The sequence below is a fragment of the Coregonus lavaretus genome (genome assembly GCF_964263955.1).
Source record: "Coregonus lavaretus genome assembly, chromosome: 23".
NCBI lineage: Eukaryota > Metazoa > Chordata > Actinopteri > Salmoniformes > Salmonidae > Coregonus > Coregonus lavaretus.
Genome location: NC_140010.1, coordinates 33,712,492 through 33,740,032, shown reverse-complemented (window position 1 = coordinate 33,740,032; position 27,541 = coordinate 33,712,492). Strand labels below are relative to the sequence as shown.

At 42.6% G+C, this 27,541-nt stretch overlaps 1 protein-coding gene across 1 annotated transcript; it reads right to left on the bottom strand.

Annotated features, from left to right (window-relative positions):
* Positions 1–4,936: 4,936 nt before the first annotated feature.
* LOC311098607 (ceramide synthase 2-like) lies at positions 4,937–26,807 on the bottom strand (the record flags this gene model as incomplete). Its single annotated transcript, XM_084139139.1, has 11 exons — positions 26,596–26,807; positions 19,822–19,983; positions 18,767–18,884; positions 18,311–18,429; positions 17,678–17,735; positions 11,405–11,455; positions 7,584–7,676; positions 6,970–7,098; positions 6,001–6,110; positions 5,225–5,381; positions 4,937–5,134 (listed from the first exon to the last, which is right to left on the bottom strand). The coding sequence occupies exons 2-11, from the start codon at positions 19,980–19,982 to the stop codon at positions 4,937–4,939; spliced, it is 1,194 nt and encodes a 397-aa protein (XP_083995265.1). The 5' UTR covers position 19,983; positions 26,596–26,807.
* Between the last annotated feature and the right edge of the window lie 734 nt (positions 26,808–27,541).

Below are 27,541 nucleotides of genomic sequence, written 5' to 3'. Positions count from 1 at the left end.
GTCCGTGTAGACCAATTTGGGTTTCCAGTCTCTCCAAAAGAATGTGGTGATCGATGGTGTCAAAGGCAGCACTAAGGTCTAGTAGCACGAGGACAGATGCAGAGCCTCGGTCTGACGCCATTAAAAGGTCATTTACCACCTTCACAAGTGCAGTCTCAGTGCTATGATGGGGTCTAAAACCAGACTGAAGCATTTCGTATACATTGTTTGTCTTCAGAAAGGCAGTGAGTTGCTGCGCAACAGCTTTTTCTAAAATTTTTGAGAGGAATGGAAGATTCGATATTGGCCGATAGTTTTTTATATTTTCCGGGTCAAGGTTTGGCTTTTTCAAGAGAGGCTTTATCACTGCCACTTTTAGTGAGTTTGGTACACATCCGGTGGATAGAGAGCTGTTTATTATGTTCAACATAGGAGGGCCAAGCACAGGAAGCAGCTCCTTCAGCAGTTTAGTAGGAATAGGATCCAGTATGCAGCTTGAAGGTTTAGAGGCCATGATTATTTTCATCATTGTGTCAAGAGATATAGTACTAAAACACTTAAGTGTCTCTCCCGATCCCAGGCCCTCGCAGAGCTGTGCAGATCCAGGACAGCTAAGCCCTGGAGGAATACGCAGATTCAAAGAGGAGTCCGTAATTTGCTTTCTAATGGTCATGATCTTTTCCTCAAAGAAGTTCATGAATTTATCACTGCTGAAGTGAAAACCATCCTCTCTTGGGGAATGCTGCTTTTTAGTTAGCTTTGCAACAGTATCAAAAAGAAATTTTGGATTGTTCTTATTTTCCTCGATTAATTTGGAAAAGTAGGATGATCGAGCAGCAGTGAGGGCTCTTCGGTACTGCACGGTACTGTCTTTCCAAGCTAGTCGGAAGACTTCCAGTTTGGTGTGGCGCCATTTCCGTTCCAATTTCCTGGAAGCTTGCTTCAAAGCTCGGGTATTTTCTGTATACCAGGGAGCTAGTTTCTTATGACAAATGTTTTTCGTTTTTAGGGGTGCAACTGCATCTAGGGTATTGTGCAAGGTTAAATTTAGTTCCTCAGTTAAGTGGTTAACTGATTTTTGTCCTCTGACGTCCTTGGGTAGGCAGAAGGGGTCTGGAAGGGCATCAATGAATTTTTGTGTTGTCTGAGAATTTATAGCACGACTTTTGATGCTCCTTGGTTGGGGTCTGAGCAGATTATTTGTTGCGATTGCAAACGTAATAAAATGGTGGTCCGATAGTCCAGGATTTTGTGGAAAAACATTAAGATCTACAACATTTATTCCATGGGACAAAACTAGGTCCAGAGTATGACTGTGGCAGTGAGTAGGTCCAGAGACATGTTGGACAAAACCCACTGAGTCGATAATGGCTCCGAAGGACTTTTGGAGTGGGTCTGTGGACTTCTCCATGTGAATATTAAAATCACCAAAAATTAGAATATGATCTGCTATGACTACAAGGTCTGATAGGAATTCAGGAAACTCAGAGAGGAACGCTGTATATGGCCCAGGAGGCCTGTAAACAGTAGCTATAAAAAGTGATTGAGTAGGCTGCATAGATTTCATGACTAGAAGCTCGAAAGATGAAAACGTCATTTTTTTTTTTGTAAATTGAAATTTGCTATCGTAAATGTTAGCAACACCTCCGCCTTTGCGGGATGCACGGGGAATATGGTCACTAGTGTAACCAGGAGGTGAGGCCTCATTTAACACAGCAAATTCATCAGGCTTAAGCCATGTTTCAGTCAGGCCAATCACATCAAGATTATGATCAGTGATTAGTTCATTGACTATGACTGCCTTTGAAGTGAGGGATCTAACATTAAGTAACCCTATTTTGAGATGTGAGGTATCACGATCTCTTTCAATAATGGCAGGAATGGAGGGGGTCTTTATCCTAATAAGATTGCTAGGGTGAACACCACCATGTTTAGTTTTGCCCAACCTAGGTCGAGGCACAGACACAGTCTCAATGGGTATGGCTGAGCTGACTACACTGACTATGCTATTGGCAGACTCCACTAAGCTGGCAGGTTGGCTAACAGCCTGCTGCCTGGCCTGCACCCTATTTCACTGTGGGGCTAAAGGAGTTAGAGCCCTATCTATGTTGGTAGATAAGAGGAGAGCACCCCTCCAGCTAGGATGGAGTCCGTCACTCCTCAGCAGGTCAGGCTTGATCCTGTTTGTGGGTGAGTCCCAGAAAGAGGGCCAATTATCCACAAATGTTATCTTTTGGGAGGGGCAGAAAACAGTTTTCAACCAGCGATTAAGTGCTGAGACTCTGCTGTAGAGCTCGTCACTTCCCCTAACTGGGAGGGGGCCAGAGACAATTACTCGATGCCGACACATCTTTCTAGCTGATTTACACGCTGAAGCTATGTTGCACTTGGTGACCTCTGACTGTTTCATCCTAACATCGTTGGTGCCGACGTGGATAACAATATCTCTATACTCTCTACACTCGCCAGTTTTAGCTTTAGCCAGCACCATCTTTAGATTAGCCTTAACGTCGGTAGCCCTGCCCCCTGGTAAACAGTGTATGATCGCTGGGTGATTCGTTTTAAGTCTAATACTGCGGGTAATGGAGTCGCCAATGACTAGGGTTTTCAATTTGTCAGAGCTAATGGTGGGAGCCTTCGGCGTCTCAGACCCCGTAACGGGAGGAGTAGAGACTAGAGAAGACTCAGACTCAGACTCCGACTCGCTACATAATGGGGAAAACCGGTTGAAGGTTTCTGTCGGCTGAATGAGCGACACCGGTTGAGCATTCCAACAGTATTTCCCTCCAGAAGCCATGAGAAAGTTGTCCGGCTGCAGGGACTGTGCGGGGGGAGTTATACTAACGTTACTGTCTGTACTTACTGGTGGCACAGACGCTGTTTCTTCCTTTCCTACACTGATAATACTCTTGCCTAACGATTGCGTCTGAAGCTGGGCTTGTAGCACAGCTATTCTCGCCGTAAGGCGAGAATTCTCCTGTATATTATGAGTACAGCGACTGCAATTAAAAGACATCATGTTAATGTTACTACTTAGCTTCGGCTGTTGAAGATGTTGATGAGCCATGTCCAGATAAAGCGTCCGGAGTGAAAAAGTTGAATAAGGGAAAAAAAGTTTACAGAGGTTTACTCACCATTTAACGGACCCTATTAGGCCAAGCATTTGGTATGACCCAATGACCTGCACCCCCTCCCCCAATCATCATGGTAAACCCACTAACATAAATCTTGTCCCTGAAATACAATTATATAGTTGAAAAACTAAATTTTGAATTACAAAACGTTACATTGACAAAAACTGCACTCAAAACAATTCCTACAGAGATATCAAACCTTCCTGTAACAAACATTAAGTATACTGAAGCATTAATCTCTTCATTCAACAAGTAATCTGTAGCCAAAATGTGAAAGCAATCTCTTTCATACAGAGTCTTCCAGTCTTGAAAAGACTGAAATGGGCAGACCCATTGTTATCAAGTAGACTATGTGGAGAGGAATAGTGGCCAAGTAACCCCCAGATGCAGTGGCGGCTCCTGAAAAAATTCTCAGGGGGGGCAATTTTTCTGATGATTTAGGTGACCTACACACATTTTAAAAAAGATATGTCCAGCAACAACATGAAGACAGGGGCAGCATATAAGTCAATACCAGAAGCATTTATTGACTGATCTCAAAAGTGTTGGCTTACCAGGGTTGGTGGAGCCCTCAGTTTCATCTTTGCCTCGCAAAGCTAACTCAAACACTCCGCAAAACTTCACACACTGGATTAGCCGGCTGAGGATGTGGCGGTTCTTGCTAATGTCGTAGTAAATATATTTGTTATAGTGAATATGGAATATGATATGTTGAGTAAAATGTTGTGCTAAGATCTATTTAGGTCAGGAGCTGGTTATAAGTTCTGTTCCTATCCAATAACAATGGACAAAAGGGTCCTATCTTGTCAGCCTTGTCAGTTTCAGTTCTCCAGTAAACTTGTGATTATCAACACTAACCTCATCGTTGTGGCGGCGGACAGCTAGCCTGTATCCCTCATCCAGTTGAGTGGGAATGTTCACTCTCCCCAAAGCAGACAATCTCAAACAGCTATCCATGTGGGTCTTTGACAGCTCATGTTTCTTAATCTTTCCTGAAAGATGGTGCATGTCCGTTACACACCAGTCGCTGTCCAAGCGGTGCTGTCTGCCGTGCCGCCTTCAGGGTGAAAGAGTAAGCAGGGGGTAGCAGAAGACTGCATTAGCTACATCGCAGCCTGCTAGCCAGGTTTTTCGTTCGTACCAATTTTTGGAAAATCCTCGGGTGTAGGACTTCCCCCCTTTAGTAGAAACCTGTTGAATTATTAAATTTGGTCTGGGAGGTCCTAATTGTTTCGTTGCCAATTTATCTTCATTTGTTCGCCGACAAAAAGGAACTTCTTTCAAAGACACAATCGAGTTGCACTGAAGCCTAGCCATTTTGATAGTAGTAGTGAATTGATTGACGCTCACGCTGCTACCCGCTCTTTTCTTAGTTACGTTCATGGTTATGTTACGTATGACGAAAGCGCGTAAGTGCAAGCCCTCAGAAACCCATAGAGATTGTATTGAAAGCTCTGATATTTGAAAAAAATAGATTTTACATGGGAGTCTATGACAGACTTCTGGGCGATTTTCAACCTGACTGAAATCGCCCCAAAAGGGGGGGGGGGGGGCATTTGAAGCACGACTTTAGCCTGATTGGACATTTAGTGGCACTGTGGCAGATCAGACGTCTAGATTACAACACTGATAACTACTGTTGCCGTGATATAATTGATTAGAAAAAAAATCCCTTCCTTTTCCCGTTTGGCAGTGCGTCGCCCATATCGCCCTATTGAACACACCGCCCCTGCCCAGATGGAGAAAAAGTACTCTATTCGAACTGGTCTATAATGTAACTTAATTGTTGACAGAAAACAATCACTCTGTCTAAATTCATAATTCTACCTCGCTTTGCGCATCTTGCTCACAATAGCAGCTCTGTGATTGGTAAGGTTGTTTAAGACAAAGCTATTGCTTAGCATTTTCAGTTTGGAGTTCAGGGCTTCTTTACTTCTCTCCCAACAACACTCCCCATCTTCGTCTTCCTCCTCCCCCTCTTCCAGCTCACTCTCTTCATCACTGCGTTCATCTTTATCCAGCTAAAGACACAAAAATATACACATCATGAACACTCATGAAACGTGATGGGCTACTTGTTTCCTGGTCATTTTGTGACTGCATATACTCACCTTGCCCAAGAATAGAAACTTGTTGGCCATCCGTAGGATTAACAAGGCCCAGAAGACATGAAGTGCTTGTAGCACCATCAGTAGAATGTTGAAAAAGTAGTAGCCAGCGAAGGGTTCAAAGACTTCCATGGACAACACAAGGGTTGTGTGGATTATTCTAGAAATCAGGGCAGGGAGGGGAAGAGGAAGCAAGTAATGCAATGATTAGAGTCAATATATCCCAGTTGTAAACCGAGTGGCGCAGTGGTCTAAGGCACTGCATCGCAGTGCTAACTGTGCCACTAGAGATCCTGGTTTGAATCCAGGCTCTGTCGCCGCCGGCCGCGACCGGGAGACTCATGGGCGGCGCACAATTGGCCCAGCGTCGTCCAGGGTAGGGGAGGGAATGGCCGGCAGGGATGTAGCTCAGTTGATAGAGCATGGCGTTTGCAACGCCAGGGTTGTGGGTTCGATTCCCACGGGGGGCCAGTATTAAAAAAAAATGTATTCACTAACTGTAAGTCGCTCTGGATAAGAGCGTCTGCTAAATGACTAAAATGTAAATATGTAAACCATTATATTCTAAGACATTTTGTTAACTAAATTGTTGCTTGAACAAACATTGTTGTGTATTAGATGGCCAATAAAGTCGATTTGATACAATTAGGTAACCAATGAAAAGTAGTGTAGCATTCACTATCAATACTAATAAATTCACAATTGCACATAATCTTAATTGTATTATAATGTCATGAAAAAACATTTAGAACTAAGAGATACCACTGAGTTGGTCTTACTTGCTGGGAAACACCACCAGGCGAGTCACCAGGAAGACAGCAGCAAAAATGACAAATAACGTGTCGCACGTCTTCCTCCAGCCCGTGCCATAGTTGAACATCTTGGCAGACTGTAAAAACAGTAAGATATTCTAAGATGGATCCCTAATGCAAACAAATGCTAACATTGAAATGTGTTTCTATTGGAATAAATTAGGTGATGAGGCTTTTATGTATGAATGTGCATAAAATTCATTACACACAGCTTTTGGTCTCTTTGGTATTCTCTCTCTATTGGTAATGAATGATAATTGACAGACTGGTTCACATTCCTGGCACTGCAGGTAAACCAAGGTCCCACTAATGTCTGACTATGAATAAGAAGCCCCGTTTATACCTGGTGCTAACATGGGTCCTTTGTCCTGATCTTGTCTATATTCTGATTGTGCCCACATTTCCAGAAATGTGTCTACACATGGAATTAAAATGTGTCTGTTATCCGTCCACTGTGTCTGCATTGTGAGCAGATTTCCTGGTCCCTTCCTTTATGCAAATGATTTCACAGCTATTCTTTCAAAATAATATTTATTTATTTATTGTAAGACACATATTGATGTAATCAGTCAATGGTGCCACCTGTTAATGATTTTAGAGGGTGGAATAATGATGGTTTAAATGGTTTCTCTGTCCAATATCAGGACAAAGGACGCAAATTAGAACCGGGTATAAACAGGGCTAGAGAGTCATAAGACATGCCATGCTAATTTGACCATTATGTTCCTCATTGACCCTCAATGACAAAAATACATTTCACAAGCGAGACCAGTAGGGAAAAAAGAGACGCATTTTATCCACACGTCGGACAAGCGCTAACCTGTTTAGGTGCAGTGCATTTCACCAGTCCTAAGTGAAATACATGATATTGAATATCTTAGGATATACAGACTGATGTTAATGGGGAGACTGGCTGGGCTGTGATCCAGCTCTTACCTCTAGGAGGAAGTCAGAGGAGTCGTGAAGCAGCATCACCAGAGTGCCTATCCGTACATAGTTGGAACAGTAGGAGAAACCAAGCAGGAAGATGGTGACAATGTGGTGAATCACCTGCTCCTTGAAATCCTGGAAATGAGAGAGCAAAGTTTTAAAGTCGAGTAATGTAATAGCTAATGGCAAAAGTATGACTTTATGTACTCTATATCCAAAAATGAAGAAACCTTTCTGGGGAATACCAAAAGCTTCGCTTTAGAATACTATACCGTATTTGTTCAACATGATCTCAATGACTATTCAGGCCAGGGATTAAAATCATTGAAAGACCATGTTGACCCTTTATTTCTCTGAGGAAGAAATGTGAGTTTTGAAATAGATTATCCATTCACCCAACAGGTCTTTGAGTCTATTATTAACCGGAATCCAAGTAACATGTATAGTATCTTTAAATAGCGGAAAAGCCAGTAGAGCTGATCATGTATGAAATATGAGGGAGCGCAAATAATGTCGCACCCTGATCCTTGCTCTTCTCTACTAGTAAGTGTGATAAATGGGGACTGCTTATTATCATGGTCCTGGCAGGAAGTGAGGAGCAGGCAGATGAAGGGACTTACTTTCCTCTTGACGTCCACAGAGACACAGAGAAGAAGGGAGAGGTAGAAGCCCAGCTCCAGCTGGTAGTACCAGAAGTGGGCCCTCTCAATTGGCTGCAGAGGATAGGGAAATACACTGTTGACTATGATTGGGTATAACAAATGCACATCCACTGGCTATGTACCGGTGCTGAATATCAAGGAAAATATACATTTTCATCCGTAAAAAATAAGATTCACAACCTTAATAAGCACACTTGGAATTATACAGTTAAAGTGTGCAGAATGTTATTTTTGCTGATGACAACGAGCCATTGTTTTGAGCTAAATGTTTTGAGCGGAATGTCTTTGTCCACCGCCAAATGAATGGGAAAATTAATGAGTGGGAATTCCAAACCAGAATGAACCATACTGTACATCCTCATACTTAGGTAGGGCCTTGTTCCATCACGACTCGGCACCTGGTTTTTGATTGCCAGAGATACAGTATGGACATGATCTAACAGAGAATAATTTCATTCTGTAGTTGGTCATATCATTGTTGGTATAAAGTATAGCCTATGTAATGTACACTAAAGGGAAAAAAACAGTACAGAAATGTACAGTGCCTTCAGAAAGTATTCACACCCCTAAAACTTTTCCCACATTTTGTTGTTACAGCCTGAATTTAAAATGGATTGAGATTTTGTGTCACTGGCCTACACACAATACCTTATAATGTGAAAGTGGAATGATGGTTTTAGACATTTTTCTAATTAATAACAAATTGAAAGCTGAAATGTCTTGAATCAATAGCTGCTAGCAGGTACCTATAGACTTCCAGTCAAGCAGATACACAAAGACTTCAAGTCATTGCGCTAACGCTACAGTGGCTTGCGAAAGTATTCACCCCCTTGGCATTTTATTTTGTAGCCTTACAACCAGAATTAAAATAGATTTTTTGGGGGGTTGTATCATTTGATTTACACAACATGCCTACCACTTTGAAGATGCAAAATAATTTTTTTGTGAAACAAACAAGAAATAAGACAAAAAAACAGAAAAATTGAGCGTGCATAACTATTCACCCCCAAAGTCAATACTTTGTAGAGCTACCTTTTGCAGCAATTACAGCTGCAAGTCTCTTGGGGTATGTCTCTATAAGCTTGGTACATCTAGCCACTGGGATTTTTGCCCATTCTTCAAGGCAAAACTGCTCCAGCTCCTTCAAGTTGGATGGGTTCCGCTGGTGTACAGCAATCTTTAAGTCATACCACAGATTCTCAATTGGATTGAGGTGTGGGCTTTGACTAGGCCATTCCAAGACATTTAAATGTTTCCCCTTAGACCACTCACGTGTTGCTTAAGGGTCATTGTCCTGCTGGAAGGTGAACCTCCGTCCCAGTCTCAAATCTCTGGAAGACTGAAACAGGTTTCCCTCAAGAATTTCCCTGTATTTAGCACCATCTATCGTTCCTTCAATTCTGACCAGTTTCCCAGTCCCTGCTGATGAAAAACATCCCCACAGCATGATGCTGCCACCACCATGCTTCACTGTGGGGATGGTGTTCTCGGGGTGATGAGAGGTGTTGGGTTTGTGCCAGACATAGCGTTTTCCTTGATGGCCAAAAAGCTCAATTTTAGTCTCATCTGACCAGATTATCTTCTTCCATATGTTTGGGGAGTCTCCCACATGCCTTTTGGCGAACACCAAACGTGTTTGCTTATTTTTTTCTTTAAGCAATGGCTTTTTTCTGGTCACTCTTCTGTAAAGCCCAGCTCTGTGGAGTGTACAGCTTAAAGTGGTCCTATGGACAGATACTCCAATCTCCGCTGTGGCGCTTTGCAGCTCCTTCAGGGTTATCTTTGGTGTCTTTGTTGCCTCTCTGATTAATGCCCTCCTTGCCTGGTCCGTGAGTTTTGGTGGGCGGCCCTCTCTTGGCAGGTTTGTTGTGGTGCCATATTCTTTCATTTTTCTAATAATGGATTTAATGGTGCTCCGTGGGATGTTCAAAGTGGTGGTGTCCCTTGCTTAGTGGTGTTTCAGACTCTGGGGCCTTTCAGAACAGGTGTGTATATATACTGAGATCATGTGACACTTAGATTGCACACAGGTGGACTTTATTTAACTAATTATGTGATTTCTGAAGGTAATTGGTTGCACAGATCTTATTTAGGGGCTTAATAGCAAAGGGGGTGAATACATATGCACGCACCACTTTTCCGTTATTTATTTTTTAGACGTTTTTGAAACAAGTTATTTTTTTCATTTCACTTCACCAATTTGGACTATTTTGTGTATGTCCATTACATGAAATCTAAATAGAAATCCATTTAAATTACAGGTTGTACTGCAACAAAATAGGAAAAACGCCAAGGAGGATGAATACTTTTGCAAGGCAATGTAGTTAGTATTGGTTCGCGAAACTACCTCTAACTTCCTTCATACTGGACACAAAGACATAAAAATTGTATCCACAAGTTCATCTGACTCTGGGGAAGTAGAAGTAACCTTTTAACAAGTCACATAATAAGTTGCATGGACTCACTCTGTGTGCAATAATAGTGTTTAACATGATTTTTTAATGACTACCTCATCTCTGTACCCCACACATACAGTTATATGTAAGGTCCCTCAGTCAAGCAGTGAATTTCAAACACAGATTCAACCACAAACACCAGGGAGGTTTTCCAATGCCTCTTAAAGAAGGGCAACTATTGGTAGATGGGTAAAAATAAAAAACCAGACATTGAATATCCCTTTGAGTATGGTGAAGTTATTAATTACACTTTGGATGGTGTATCAATACACCCAGTCACTCCAAAGATACAGTCGTCCTTCCTAACTCAGTTGCCGGAGAGGAAGGAAACCGCTCAGGGATTTCACCATGAGGACAGGTGACTATAAAACAGTTACAGAGTTTAATGGCTGTGATAGGAGAAAACTGAGGATGGATCAACAACATTGTAGTTACTCCACAATACTAACCTAAATGACAGAGTGAAAAGAAGGAAGCCTGTATAGAATACAAATATTCCAAAACATGCAATAAGGCACTAAAGTAAAACTGCAACAAAATAACTTTATGTCCTGAATAAAACCGTTACATTTGGCGCAAATCCAACACAACACATCACTGAGTACCACTCCTCAAATTTTCAAGCATGGTGGTGGCTGCATCATGTTATGTGTATGCTTTTCTTTGGCAAGGACTAGAGACATTTTTAGGATAAAATCCTAGAGGAAAACCTGTTTCAGTCTGATTTCCAACAGACACTGGGAGACAAATTCACCTTTCAGCAGGACAATAACCTAAAATACAAGGCCAAATATACACTGGAGTTGCTTACCAAGACGACATTGAATGTTCCTGAGTGGCCTAGATACAGTTTTCAATTAAATCGGCTTGAAAATCTATGGCAAGACTTGAAAATGGCTGTCTAGCGATCAACAACCAACTTGACAGAGCTTGAAGAATCTTTAAAAGAATAATGGGACTTACCCAAAAAGACTCACAGCTGTAATCGCTGCCAAAGGTGATTCCAATATGTATTGACTCAGGGGGTTGGATACTTATCTATAATAGTGTTTTATTTTTTATATATATAGTTTTTACTATACTATATATTTTTCTTCCACTTTGACATTACAGAGTATTTTGTGTAGATCATTAACAAAAAATGACTATTAAAGCCATTTTAATCCCACTTTGTAACACAACAAAATGTGGAAAAAGTTAAGGGGTGTGAATACTTTCTGAAGGCACCGTAAATATGAGTGCTCTGTAAGTTAAAAGGTATAGTGATATAAAGGTAGAGGGTATAGACATAGATTGAAGGGAAAACAGAACATGTGAGCTTACTTGTTGTGGATAACCTGTCCAGCATTCTCTCTGGTCCCAAAACCAGGATCTCTAAAGGGAAAGGAGGTTGGAATAAACAAGTTTCTCATGCAGATGAAGCCAATGTGACCTGAACAGACCTGGGTTCAAAAACTATTTAGGTTATTTAAATTACTTTGAAAGACATTTGGAAGTACAGTACCAGTCAAAAGGGTTCTTCTTTATTTTTTTTTACTATTGTCTACATTGTAGAATAATAGTGAAGACATCAAAACTATGAAATAACACATATGCCTGAGAGTGCCTGTAATTACGCCAGCTGGCTGCCTACAATAGTTACATACAATAATTGCCTACCATTCAGCTGTTTTCTACCATTCAGCTGTTTTGTAACCTCATTGTCTGAACCGTTAACGCTAACTGGTAAACAATAGCTGGAACGACCGAGCGAGCAGACGCGAACTGGCTGAGTCAATTCAGTGACTAGCTTTGCACTTGGCTAACTAACAGTAGCTGCTAGGGGTAAGTCATAACCTACATATGTATTTAGATTGTAGTTAGGTATTGTTGGTAGTTATCGTGGGTTGTTGTATGTAATTATTGTAGGTTAGTATTGTATTCGGCGGCGCCGGGCGTAGCACGAAGCTAGCTGGCTCACCCTCCACCTGGACTAGCTGGCGAGTAGCAATTAGCAACGGTATAGTTATTTCACGCCTGGGAGTGCCTGTGGTTACGCCAGCTGGCTGCATACAATGATTACATACAATAATTGCCTACCATTCAGCTGTTTTCTAACCTCATGTCTGAACCGTTAACGTTAGGTAGCAAGTGGCTACTGTGCTTGAAATTTAGCTAGCTTGTTGCTACCTGGATAGCTACTAGTAAACAATAGCTGGAACGACCTAGCGAACAGACGCGAACTGGCTGAGTCAATTCAGTGGCTAGCTTCGCACTTGGCTAGCTAACAGTAGCTGCTAGGGGTAAGTCATAACCTACATTTATGTTTTGTTTTTTACATATTGATAGCCCGAGTCGTTCAGGGAATTCGGGACATGGGTGACTAGTTAACGTTAGTTTGGCTCTCTCTGTGTGTTCGTGCTGCGCCTAGTTAGCTAGCTGAGTTAGTCTATTCATAGAAACATTGAACCGCTGTAGTTTACAACAATTATAGTTTCTGAGGTGGAAGTTGGGAGAGTTATATTTGGGAGTTGTGGTGAGGGAGGCCCGCTCTCTCCTTTCCCAGATGTTTAGTTCATTTCATTCCGATCTCCTCTGCATTATTGTAGCCATTTGCTGCAGCCTGTCAACTATGCCTCTGCCTATCCCTGTTCTCTCCTCTCCGCACAGGCTACACAAACGCCTCACACCGCGTGGCTGCTGCCTCTCTAACCTGGTGGTCCCTGCACGCACCACTCACCTGGAGTTCCAGGTCTCAGGCAGCCTCTGGAACTGCCGTTCTGCTGCCAACAAGGCAGACTTCATCCCAGCCTATGCTACCCTCCAATCCCTCGACTTCTTGGCGCTGACGGAAACATGGATTACCACTGAAAACACTGCTACTCCTACTGCTCTCTCCTCGTCTGACCATGTGTTCTCGCATACCCCGAGAGCATCTGGTCAGCGGGGTGGTGGCACAGGAATCCTCATATCTCCCAAGTGGACATTCTCAATTTTTCCCCTAACCCATCTGTCTATCTCCTCATTTGAATTCCATGCTGTCACAGTCACTAGCCCATTTAAGCTTAATATCCTTGTCATCTATCGCCCTCCAGGTTTCCTTGGAGAGTTCATCAATGAGCTTGACGCCTTGATAAGCTCCTTTCCTGAGGATGGCTCACCCCTCACAGTTTTGGGGGATTTCAACCTCCCTACGTCTACATTTGACTCATTTCTCTCTGCCTCCTTCTTTCCACTCCTCTCCTCTTTTGACCTCACCCTCTCACCGTCCCCCCCTACTCACAAGGCAGGCAATACGCTTGACCTCATCTTTACTAGATGCTGCTCTTCTACTAATCTCACTGCAACTCCCCTCCATGTCTCCGACCACTACTTTGTATCCTTTTCTCTCTCGCTCTCCTCCAACACTACTCACTCTGCCCCTACACAGATGGTAATGCGCCGCCGCAACCTTCGCTCTCTCTCTCCCACTACTCTCTCCTCTTCCATCCTATCATCTCTTCCCTCTGCTCAATCCTTCTCCCTCCAATCTCCTGATTCTGCCTCCTCAACCCTCCTCTCCTCCCTTTCTGCATCCTTTGACTCTCTGTGTCCCCTATTCTCCCGGCCGGCTCGGTCCTCCCCTCCAGCTCCGTGGCTTGATGACTCATTGCGAGCTCACAGAACAGAGCTCCGGGCAGCGGAGCGGAAATGGAAGAAAACTAAACTCCCTGCCGACCTGGCATCTTTTCACTCCCTCCTCTCTACATTTTCTTCATCTGTTTCTGCTGCTAAGGCCACTTTCTACCACTCTAAATTCCAAGCATCTGCCTCTAACCCTAGGAAGCTCTTTGCCACATTCTCCTCCCTGCTGAATCCCCCCCCCCCCCCCCCCCCCCTCCTCCCTCTCTGTGGATGACTTCGTCAACCACTTTGAAAAGAAGGTTGACGACATCCGATCCTCGTTTGTTAAGTCTAATGACACTGCTGGTCCTGCTCACACTGCCCTACCCTATGCTTTGACTTCTTTCTCCCCTCTCTCTCCAGATAAAATCTTGCGACTTGTGACTGCAGGCCGCCCAACAACCTGCCCGCTTGACCCCATCCCCTCCTCTCTTCTCCAGACCATCTCCGGTGACCTTCTCCCCTACCTCACCTCGCTGATCAACTCATCCTTGACCGCTGGCCATGTCCCTTCCGTCTTCAAGAGAGCGAGAGTTGCACCCCTTCTCAAAAAACCAACACTCGATCCCACTGATGTCAACAACTACAGACCAGTATCCCTTCTTTCTTTTCTTTCCAAAACTATTGAGCGTGCCGTCTTTAGCCAACTCTCTTGCTATCTCTCTCAGAATGACCTTCTTGATCCAAACCAGTCAGGTTTCAGGACTGGTCATTCAACTGAGACTGCTCTTCTCTGTGTCACGGAGGCTCTCCGCACTGCTAAAGCTAACTCTCTCTCCTCTGCTCTTGTCCTTCTAGACCTGTCTGCTGCCTTTGATACTGTGAACCATCAGATCCTCCTCTCCACCCTCTCCGAGCAGGGCATCTCCGGCGCGGCTCACTCCTGGATTGCGTCCTACCTGACCGGTCGCTCCTACCAAGTGGCGTGGCGAGAAGCTGTCTCCGCACCACGTGCTCTCACCACTGGTGTCCCCCAGGGCTCAGTTCTAGGCCCTCTCCTATTCTCCCTATACACCAAGTCACTTGGCTCTGTCATATCCTCACATGGCCTCTCCTATTATTGCTACGCTGACGATACACAACTAATCTTCTCCTTTCCCCCTTCTGATAACCAGGTGGCGAATCGCATCTCTGCATGTCTGGCAGACATATCAGTATGGATGACGGATCACCACCTCAAGCTGAACCTTGGCAAGACGGAGCTGCTCTTCCTCCCGGGGAAGGACTGCCCGTTCCATGATCTTGCCATCATGGTTGACAACTCCGTTGTGTCCTCCTCCCAGAGTGCGAAGAGCCTTGGCGTGACCCTGGACAACACCCTGTCGTTCTCCGCTAACATCAAGGCAGTGACCCGATCCTGCAGGTTCATGCTCTACAACATTCGGAGAGTACGACCCTGCCTTACACAGGAAGCGGCACAGGTCCTAATCCAGGCACTTGTCATCTCCCGTCTGGATTACTGCAACTCGCTGTTGGCTGGGCTCCCTGCCTGTGTCATTAAACCCCTACAACTCATCCAGAATGCCGCAGCCCGTCTGGTGTTCAACCTTCCCAAGTTCTCTCACATCACCCCGCTCCTCCGCACACTCCACTGGCTTCCAGTTGAAGTTCGCATCTGTTACAAGACCATGGTGCTTGCCTATGGAGCTGTGAGGGGAACGGCACCTCCGTACCTTCAGGCTCTGATCAGTCCCTACACCCAAACGAGGGCATTGCATTCATCCACCTCTGGCCTGCTGGCTCCCCTTCCTCTGCGGAAGCATAGTTCCCGCTCAGCCCAGTCAAAACTGTTCGCCGCTCTGGCACCCCAATGGTGGAACAAGCTCCCTCACGACGCCAGGACAGCGGAGTCACTCACCACCTTCCGGAGACATTTGAAACCCCACCTCTTTAAGGAATACCTGGGATAGGAAGTGGTTATCCCACTGGCTATAGGGTGAATGCACCAATTTGTAAGTCGTTCTGGATAAGAGCGTCTGCTAAATGACGTAAATGTAAATGTAAATATGTAATCATTTAGTAACCTAAAAAGTATTTCGAATTCAAGCCACACTTAACCAGCATGGCTACCACAGCATTCTGCAGCGATACGCCATCCCATCTGGTTTGGGCTTAGTGGGACTATCATTTGTTTTTCAACAGGACAATGACCCAACACACCTCTAAGCTGTTTAAGGGCTATTTGACTAAGAAGGAGAGCGATTGAGTGCTGCATCAGATGACCTGGCCTCCACAATCACCCGACAACCCAATTGAGATGGTTTGGGATGAGTTGGACCACAGAGTGAAGGAAAAGCAGCCAACAAGTGCTCAGTGTATGTGGGAACTCCTTCAAGAATGTTGGAATAGCATTCCAGGTGAAGCTGGTTGAGGGAATGCCAAGAGTGTGCAAAGCTGTCATCAAGGCAAAGGGTGGCTACTTTGAAGAATCTCAAATTTAAAATATATTTAGATTTGTTTAACACTTTTTTGGTTACTACATGATTCCATATGTGTTATTTCATAGTTTTGATGTCTTCACTATTATTCTACAATGTAGAAAATAGTAAAAATAAAGACAAACCATGGAATGAGTAGGTATGTCCAAACCTTTGACTGGTACTGTAAGTATTTTGATATTTATTTTATTTGAAAACACAAGTTATATATTTGTTTTATTTAAAAAATCAATCTTTAACTCTGCATTGTTGGAAAAGGATCCGTATGTAAGCATTCACTGTTAGCCTACACCTGTTGTTTGTGACAAAGAGACGACTCTGGGATGCTGACCTTCTAGGCAGAGTTGCAAAGAAAAGCCATATATCAGACTGCCCATCTTAATCTTTTCTTTTTATTGGCCAGTCTGAGATATGGTTTTTTCTTTTCACCTCTGCCTAGAAGGTCAGCATCCCGGAGTCGCCTCTTCACTGTTGACATTGAGACTGGTGTTTTGCGGGTACTATTTAATGAAGCTGCCAGATGAGGACCTGTGAGGCATCTGTTTCTCAAACTAGACACTCTAATGTATTTGTCCTCTTGCTCAGTTGTGCACCGGGGCCTCCCACTCCTCTTTCTATTCTGGTTAGAGCCAGTTTGCGCTGTTCTGTAAAGGGAGTAGTACACAGCGTTGTACGAGATCTTCAGTTTCTTGGCAATTTCTCGCATGGAATAGCCTTCATTTCTCAGAACAAGAATAGACTGACGAGTTTCAGAAGAAAGTTATTTGTTTCTGGCCATTTTGAGCCTGTAATCGAACCCACAATTGCTGATGCTCCAGATCCTCAACTAGTCTCAAGAAGGCCAGTTTTATTGCTTCTTTAATCAGCACAACAGTTTTCAGCTGTGCTAACATAATTGCAAAAGGGTTTTCTAATGATCAATTAGCCTTTTAAAATGATAAACTTGGATTAGCAAACACAACGTGCCATTGGAACACAGGACTGATGGTTGCTGATAATGGGCCTCTGTTCGCCTATGTAGATATTCCATAAAAAATCAGCCGTTTCCAGCTACAATAGCCATTTACAACATTAACAATGTCTACACTGTATTTCTGATCAATTTGATGTTATTTTAATGGACACTCGAAAACAAGGACATTTCTAAGTGACCCCAAACTTTTGAATGGTAATGTATTTGGAAATAAACTTGCAAAGTAATGGCAGTTATTTGAAAATACTCAAATACACATTATTTATACAAATATTAATATACTCCCATGCATTTGAACCAGGTCTGCTTGGTATTTAAATATTATATTTGGAATTAAGTATTTGAAAATACTTTCAAATAGTTGGCAGTTTATTTGAAAGTAATTGAAAATACTTTCAAATACTTCCAATAGAAGTAGTTGATTCGGGCCACATTATTTGAAAATACTCAAATACAAATACATAAGTACATAAATAACACATAATCAAATACACATGTATTTGAACCCAGGTCTGTAGGGTTGTGGTTCATACTAATACTCACATCGATCAAAGTTGTGAGTCCAGCTAGGAACGCTATGAGGTAGAAGAAAAACCTCCAACTGCAAAATGACACAGGTTTTAGTTACAATTTAAAGGGCAATTCCATCACTTTTCAACCTCATATTCATTATCTCCAGCACCAAACCAGTGTCTACATATGTGAAAACAGCGCGTTTCTATGATCTGTGGTTAAAAAGATAAGAAGAAAGGTCCTTCTCTGTGACATCACAGGGTAGGATTAAAAGTAATAAAACAGTGATTTAATATATCAGGTAGAGCTTTTTAACTTCATATTTTTTTCCACAAAACATAGAAATGTGACGTTTTCTCATATGTAGACACTGGTATTGTGCTGGAAATAATGAAAATTATATTGAAAAGTGGTGGAATTGCCCTTTAAGGTCTTACAACTAGAACTGCATTAGCAAAGTGAAAATGGAATGACATCAAATATCATTGAATTTCACAGTCCTTTTCCTGATGACCAGGGCGTCATTGTAAATAAACAAGAATCTGTTCTTAACTGACTGGTTAAATGAAGGTTAAATTAAATAATCAAACAAATTTGGTCATACAAGTGAATGAAGCTAAACGAAAGGGCAAAAACCCTTTGCTTGGTAAAGAAAGGACTTGCCAAGCCTCGCAGAACCTCTTGGTGTAGCTGGGCCTGTCTTGGTTTCTTCGGTGACGAAACCAGGTCTCAATTTGTCTCTGGGTTTTGTCACATTGTGCCATTAGACTGATGATATCACTCTAAATATGAAGGTATATAGAAAGAACATTATTACAGCTGTAAATATAATACTACAGCTCCCACTAAAAGTCATTATTTATTTGTCCAATATGGCCAAACCTATTTGTAATCTGTTACTATTCACAGTAATTTTATTCTTTGGTTATGCACCTGTATCAACATTTTCCAGGAACTCGTAGACCAGGATGCTTGTACATGATCTGTTTCCCTATCATAGCAATCATGTCCCCGTCACCCTTCCATCCCCACAGCGCAAACACTTCCAGCAGCTATGTTGATGTAAGAGATAAAGACTGGCATATACCATTATCAGAGTTTGATGTCTCTGACACTAACCTGAGATGGTTGTCGGTTTTGTTGGGTGTAGAAGGACTCAAGCTTTGTGGAGGGAGCGACAGCCATGCACAATCTGTTCTTCAGCCCCACACATCTGCCCAAGGGGGGAGCCACAACCCTAGGGGTGAGGAAACCATAAGCGCAAATGTTGATCTTCACAGCAAGAGGTGTAGTATTACTAATGGCAATATGAAAATAGGCATGTTTCTATAGTTCTTTGATAATCTATACATTGTGTGTGTGTGTGTGTGTGTGTGTGTGTGTGTGTGTGTGTGTGTGTGTGTGTGTGTGTGTGCGTGCGTGTGCGTGTGCTCACAGCATGTCTGTCCTATACAGAATATCTGTGCTTGTCTTTTATTATTATTATTATTATGTGTATGCTGTACATACGACTAATACAACTTTAACTTGAAACTTGTCTATGTGTTGCTGTAACAACCTCTTTAAGCCATTTAGTAGGTCGGAGAAAACGTATGGGGATCAGTCTGGTTACCGTAGGAAACGGCTTCTGTAGCAACAGAGCCCACCCTCTCTCCACTCTACCTGCTGCTGCTCTCTCTTTCAGCAAAGTGCTGACACCTCCTCTCTCTATTATTCCCAACTGGCCTGCGCTACCGCCAACAATACCCGCCAAAGCACCTGCAGGCATACAGGGCAGGTCAACCAACAATACAGCTTCCTCCAATGGGGATTTAATTTCACTGCTACTGCTTGTTGTCGGGTGATGGTGCATGACAAGACTTAATCAAGAATTCAATCAAATCCGTGCTGCGTAACAGTCACACTGCGGAGGAATCATGCTATTCTTCAACTATAAAAATACTTGATGCCATTAATCAAACATTTTCACCCTTTCACTTAATTTCAGTGAAAGGGTGCAGTTTCACATATCCGTACAATCAGATTGTTCCATTGTGTGAGTTGAATCTTCCCCTTTTTAACTGTCACTGATTCATATTTCAGACACACATTCTTGTTGATTACTGGCCAAAATATTGTTGCAAACCAAGATCGTATCCAAGATGTAGTCCATACAGTAGTTCCAAAAAGGTTACCTGTCAAATACTAGACGGAGGACAATGAACCCTAAAGCCAGAGGCAAGGCGAACAGCAGATCACGGGGACGCGGATACTCCTCCATCTGCTCCATGTCTCTCCAGGTGATCCCAGGAGGCAGCCAGTACTCATGCCTCCACAGATCTGGCAAGAGGTCCATGCTGGATGAAGGCGTGAAGAGGGATAAGTGGCTTAATGATATATCATTGATTTGAGTTGAATTTGTGAATCATGGATGTCAGTCTGACAGTGTGACTATGCTATGAATGTTTTGTGTCATCTTCAAGAGAATGTTGACATAGCAGGTAATATGTGTAGTAGCAGCAATACAGGTGGTTCGTTCCACGAAATGAGTCCCTTTTGATATTTTAAGTAGAAATTGTACACCAGTAATGAATTTTAATAGCCTGTTATATTAAATGAAGTGCCCTTTAATATAGATCACATGGAAAATGCAATAAATCTGATATTTTATATGAATAAAGACTTGCTTAAGTGCCAAGATTCAGCTTTTTGAATCCTAGGAAGATTTTTATCCACTTAACCTCAAAATGTCTCCATGTTTTTGCCATCATTGTAAAGCCCTAGTTATTTTGTTGCTTTGACAAAGTAATTTCTGAAGATTATTATTTATTACATGTGATTAGTGATTCAATTATTATTTACTTCATGTGATTAGTGATTCAATTGCCCCTCCCTGTTGCACACAACAAGCTTCCATTCCCCCTGTCACAAGGGGATTTATGGCTGATTTAAGATGAAATCATCAACCCTGTTACTTTAATTGGCACCTAATAGATACAGTTGAAGTCGGAAGTTTACATACACTTAGGTTGGAGTCATAAAAACTCGTTTTTCAACCACTCCACAAATTTCTTGTTAAGAAACTATAGTTTTGGCAAGTTGGTTAGGATATCTACTTTGTGCATGACACAAGTAACTTTTCCAACAATTGTTTACAGACAGATTATTTCACTTATAATTCACTGTATAACAATTCCAGTGGGTGAGAAGTTTACATACACTAAGTTGACTGTGCCTTTAAACAGCTTGGAAAATTCCAGAAAATTATGTCATGGCTTTAGAAGCTTCTGATAGGCTAATTGACATCCTTTGAGTCAATTGGAGGTGTACCTGTGGATATATTTCAAGGCATACCTTCAAACTCAGTGCCTCTTTGCTTGACATCATGGGAAAATCAAAAGAAATCAGCCAAGACCTCAGAAAAAAAATTGTAGACCTCCACAAGTCTGGTTCATCCTTGGGAGCAATTTCCAAACAACTGAAGGTCCCACGTTCATCTGTACAATTAATAGTACGCAAGTATAAACACCATGGGACCACGCAGCTGTCATACTGCACAGGAAGGAGACGCGTTCTGTCTCCTAGAGATGAACGTACTTTGGTGCGAAAAGTGCAAATCAATCCCAGAACAACAGCAAAGGACCTTGTGAAGATGCTGGAGGAAACAGGTACAAAAGTATCTATATCCACAGCAAAACGAGTCCTATATCAACATAACCTGAAAGGCCGCTCAGCAAGGAAGAAGCCACTGCTCCAAAACCCCCATAAAAAAGCCAGACTACGGTTTGCAACTGCACATGGGGACAAAGACCGTACTTTTTGGAGAAATGTCCTCTGGTCTGATGAAACAAAATTAGAACTGTTTGGCCATAATGACCATCCATTATGTTTGGAGGAAAAAGGGGGTACTTGCAAGCCGAAGAACACCATCCCAACCGTGAAGCATGGGGGTGGCAGCATCATGCTGTGGGTGTGCTTTGCTGCAGGAGGGCCTGCCTGGTGCACTTCACAAAATAGATGGCATCATGAGGAAGGAAAATGATGTGGATATATTGAAGCAACATCTCAAGACATCAGTCAGGAAGTTAAAGCTTGGTCGCAAATGGGTCTTCCAAATGGACAATGACCCCAAGCATACTTCCAAAGTTGTGGCAAAATGGCTTAAGGACAACAAAGTCAAGGTATTGGAGTGGCCATCACAAAGCCCTGACCTCAATCCTATAGAAAATGTGTGGGCAGAACTGAAAAAGCGTGTGCGAGCAAGGAGGCCTGCAAACCTGACTCAGTTACACCAGCTCTGTCAGGAGGAATGGGCCAAAATTCACCCAACTTATTGTGGGAAGCTTGTGGAAGGCTACCCGAAACGTTTGACCCAAGTTAAACAATTTAAAGGCAACGCTACCAAATACTAATTGAATGTATGTAAACTTCTGACCCACTGGGAATGTGATGAAAGAAATAAAAGCTGAAATAAATCATTCTCTCTACTATTATTCTGACATTTCACATTCTTAAAATAAAGTGGTGATCCTAACTGACCTAAGACAGGGAATTTTTACTAGGATTAAATGTCAGGAATTGTGAAAAACTGAGTTTAAATGTATTTGGCTAAGGTGTATGTAAACTTCTGACTTCAACTGTACTTACCTAATAGGAAAATGTATTTTACTAAGCTTAACATGTGCTCTTCATCACAGAATGTTCAAATTAGGTGAAATCAAACGTTTTTTTTACCAAGTTACACTACCCAAAATTGACTAATTTCGTGGAGCAACCCAGGTAATAAGTGTCTGTTTTGCAGGCGTCTTTGATTTAAAGGGGCAGTGCAGTTAAAAACGTGATTTTCCCCAAAACATTATCAGAGTGGCTGTGGTTCTGGATTTTCGGGAACCCAGAAATTTTGGACTAAAGATAAAGAGATTTCTGTGCATGCGCACGATCCTCTGGTATGCTTCCCCCTCCGAGTCCTTTCAGCTGCTGCTCAGTGCTCCCTCACCCCGTGATTCCGCTGCCACTTGTTCGAACAAACGTAGTTCTTTGTCTGTTGTAACAGTAGCCAAAGCAAACATAACCGTGACACAACAGGCAGTCTAGCGATTTCATGTTATTTTTTCAGGAGTGGAGTTAGCCTACATGCAGCTATTTAGGCAAGCAATACAATGAGCATAACATACATTAGGAACACCTTCCTAATATTGAGTTGCCTCAGCCTCAATTCGTCGGGGCATGGACTCTACAAGGTGTCGAAAGCATTCAACAGGGATGCTGGCCCATGTTGACTCCAATGCTTCCCACAGTTGTGTCAAGTTGGCTGGATGTGAAAAACCCAGCAGCGTTGCAGTTCTTGACACAAACCGGTGCGCCTGGCACCTACTACCATACCCTGTTCAAAGGCACTTAAATGTTTTGTCTTGCCCATTCACCCTCTGAATGGCACACATACACAATCCATGTCTCAATTGTGTCAAGGCTTAAAAATCCTTCTTTAACCTGTCTCCTCCCCTTCATCTACACTGATTGAAGTGGATTTAACAAGTGACATCAATAAGGGATCATAGCTTTTACCTAGATTCACCTGGTCAGTCGATGTCATGGAGCAGGTGTTCTTATTGTTTTGTATACTCAGTGTATGTACACAGCATATCAACAAGCAAGACAGGCAGTCAATAGCGATTTAATGTGCAAACATTGGCTATTGGGAAGCAGAGTTCCTTTTTCAGCAACTCTGGCTATACGGCAGCCACAGGAGGTTGGTGGCACCTTAATTGGGGAGGACGGGCTCGTGGTAATATCTGGAGCGGAGTCAGTGGAATGGTATCAAATATATCAAACACATGGTTTGATGCCATTCAATTTACTCCATTCCAACCATTATTACGAGCTGTCCTCCCCTCAGCAGCCTCCACTGATTGCAGCATAACTATAAAGATTACATCATCACACAAAATGCTGGTAGTTTTGTCCCAATGCAATGTGTAGACTGTGTCATGCTTGTGCTACAGCAATATCCATTACAACAGACAGATAATCATCATATACACTGCTCAAAAAAATAAAGGGAACACTTAAACAACACAATGTAACTCCAAGTCAATCAGACTTCTGTGAAATCAAACTGTCCACTTAGGAAGCAACACTGATTGACAATAAATTTCACATGCTGTTGCGCAAATGGAATAGACAACAGGTGGAAATTATAGGCAATTAGCAAGACACCCCCCAATAAAGGACTGGTTTTGCAGGTGGTGACCACAGACCACTTCTCAGTTCCTATGCTTCCTGGCTGATGTTTTGGTCACTTTTGAATGCTGGCGGTGCTTTCACTCTCGTGGTAGCATGAGACGGAGTCTACAACCCACACAAGTGGCTCAGGTAGTGCAGCTCATCCAGGATGGCACATCAATGCGAGCTGTGGCAAGAAGGTTTGCTGTGTCTGTCAGCGTAGTGTCCAGAGCATGGAGGCGCTACCAGGAGACAGGCCAGTACATCAGGAGACGTGGAGGAGGCCGTAGGAGGGCAACAACCCAGCAGCAGGACTGCTACCTCCGCCTTTGTGCAAGGAGGAGCAGGAGGAGCACTGCCAGAGCCCTGCAAAATGACCTCCAGCAGGCCACAAATGTGCATGTGTCTGCTCAAACGGTCAGAAACAGACTCCATGAGGGTGGTATGAGGGCCCGACGTCCACAGGTGGGGGTTGTGCTTACAGCCCAACACCGTGCAGGACGTTTGGCATTTGCCAGAGAACACCAAGATTGGCGCCCTGTGCTCTTCACAGATGAAAGCAGGTTCACACTGAGCACATGTGACAGACGTGACAGAGTCTGGAGACGCCGTGGAGAACGTTCTGCTGCCTGCAACATCCTCCAGCATGACCGGTTTGGCGGTGGGTCAGTCATGGTGTGGGGTGGCATTTCTTTGGGGGGCCGCACAGCCCTCCATGTGCTCGCCAGAGGTAGCCTGACTGCCATTAGGTACCGAGATGAGATCCTTAGACCCCTTGTGAGACCATATGCTGGTGCGGTTGGCCCTGGGTTCCTCCTAATGCAAGACAATGCTAGACCTCATGTGGCTGGAGTGTGTCAGCAGTTCCTGCAAGAGGAAGGCATTGATGCTATGGACTGGCCCGCCCGTTCCCCAGACCTGAATCCAATTGAGCACATCTGGGACATCATGTCTCGCTCCATCCACCAACGCCACGTTGCACCACAGACTGTCCAGGAGTTGGCGGATGCTTTAGTCCAGGTCTGGGAGGAGATCCCTCAGGAGACCATCCGCCACCTCATCAGGAGCATGCCCAGGCATTGTAGGGAGGTCATACAGGCACTACTGAGCCTCATTTTGACTTGTTTAAGGACATTACATCAAAGTTGGATCAGCCTGTAGTGTGGTTTTCCACTTTAATTTTGAGGGTGACTCCAAATCCAGACCTCCATGGGTTGATAAATTTGATTTCCATTGATAATGTTTGTGTGATTTTGTTGTCAGCACATTCAACTATGTAAAGAAAAAAGTATTTAATAAGATTATTTCATTAATTCAGATCTAGGATGTGTTATTTTAGTGTTCCCTTTATTTTTTTGAGCAGTGTATATTTTGGGGGAATGTTCATTCAAATCGCCACCAAGTTTTTATTTCAGCTGTTCAGAAATAGGAGACAGAGACATAGGCTACATCATAATGTCCATCAAATGTGTTGATGGTTCAGAAGAGGGTGAGAAAAGCATAGAGTAAAAACAGAAACTTGAATGTGTGTGTAAAAGAACACATTCGGATCCTTACCCACTGGGCACACACTGGTTGAATCAACGTTGTTTCCACGTCATTTCAATTGATATATATATATATATATATATATATAAGGTATAGATCGCTGTTGAATTGACAGTGGGGAAAAAACGTTGTATTCGTAGCCACTGCCTTTTAAAAATTATATTTCTACACTATGAGGTCGAAATGACACTCTGAAGTTGTGAAAATTGTGATAATGTCCTTTTTGTGTAAGAGCTGTTAGGGGGAAAAAATCCTGGAATTTCAGACTGTTCAGGTAGGATGGAACTTTTGGCCCACATCATGACATCACAATGTGTACTGATTATAATAGACCAGAGCCATGTACTGTATAGAGAGTTGGGCCAATGCGGTTTCTGTCTTAATGTTCCGAGAGCGCCATTTTCTCCTTCATAGCCGTTGCTAAGCGTTGTGCTGTTTCTTTCTGATCGTTTTCCAAACATATGAAGATGTCCAGTGAAAGCAGATATGCAATTTGTTGACACCACAACACAGTGCAGACTTGGATACACATTATCCCTAATGCTAATCAATAAAAAAATGTCTGTTAAATTCGCTGCGCTGTTTTGCTTGTTTATGGTGGGTCAGTTCATAGGGAATTGTCGGAGGCGCTCTCATATTGTTACATCACTATTTTAAAAAAAATAAAGGCGCTAACATGGCAGGTGTTTTAGAACCTAGCTGAATTCTCTCTATATATATTTGACTCTGTAATAGACCAATGACTGTTTATCTGGGTAAGGGTGTGGGGAAATATATATATTTTTTTAAAAGTTATTTTCATTAAATAAGCACACAGTGATTTATTAGACATAAAGTGATGATTTAAAAATAAAATCACAAAGACTACATGGGGGCTTTAATAATAAAAAACCCATCAGAATTGCTGAAAAGTTAGGCTACAGTGTGAGGATGTTAATCATGTGATCATGAGAAACAATCATATTTGTGGGGAAAAGTGTATAATTACATTAATTAACGAGATCAATGCATTTTGTTTTTTTAATGGAAAGTCAAATAGGCAACACTATTTCTCCTGGTTGACCTATGTAAAAAGATATATGAATTATCTATCTTAAAACTTGTTGACTTTTGATTCTATATAAAGGACATAATATTTATATTGAGAACTAGAAGATTAGGTAAAAACGGTTGCAACTAGAACAGTTATAACGACCTACCTGTCAGAGATTGGCTGGAGTAATTGAGGGTGCGTTGCCAAATAAAAAGATAAATCACCGATTAATCAATCCAACAGCGAGTTTTCTCTCTCTCTTTTCTTTGTAAAACTCTGTCGGGGATCAATTGAATATTCAACTGCGCTGTGCCCTTTGATTCCACTGATGCCAAAGCAGCGTTTGCGATTAAACAAAAGGGGTGTATTCAGTTTGCGAAAGTTTGTGATGACACAATTTTAATGCACTACTGAGGAACGAAGACCAGAATAAAAAAATTTAATGGTTTTATGGCTCCATTTTTTTAAGGTGCTCTGTTTAAATTCCTCTCCCTAACCACCAAGTAAAACATTTGTCTATATACCAAGAAACCAAGCCAACTTGAAGTATAGGTCTATGTTTGGTCAACCACTCCTTGTGTGTACTCAAGTGGATCAACAGTCAAGGAATTTAAACACAAGTTGTGCACACTGCCGCCCACCCTCCACACTTACTGCCAGCCAGCCACACATACCAGTAAAATAGTTATGCTGGTGTGATATGGAGCCAGACGACTGTCACGAGATGTAATCACTAATGTTATGCAGATGCCACAATCCCTTTTCTTATGTACATGGACAGTACATCTGATCCATAGTATTATGACAGTCAGCTGGCAAGATGATTTGGCTTGCTATAGGCTTATACACTGAACAAAAATATAAACGCAACATGTAAAGTGTTGGTCCCATGTTTCATGAGCTGAAATTAAAAATCCTAGACATTTTCCATATGCACAAAAAGCTTATTTCTCTCAAAGTTTGTGCACAAATGTGTTAACATCCTTGTTAGTGAGCATTTCTCCTTTGCCAAGATAATCCATCCACCTGAAAAGGGTGGCACATCAAGAAGCTGATTAAACAGCATGATCATTACACAGGTGCACCTTGTGCTGAGGACAATAAAAGGCCAC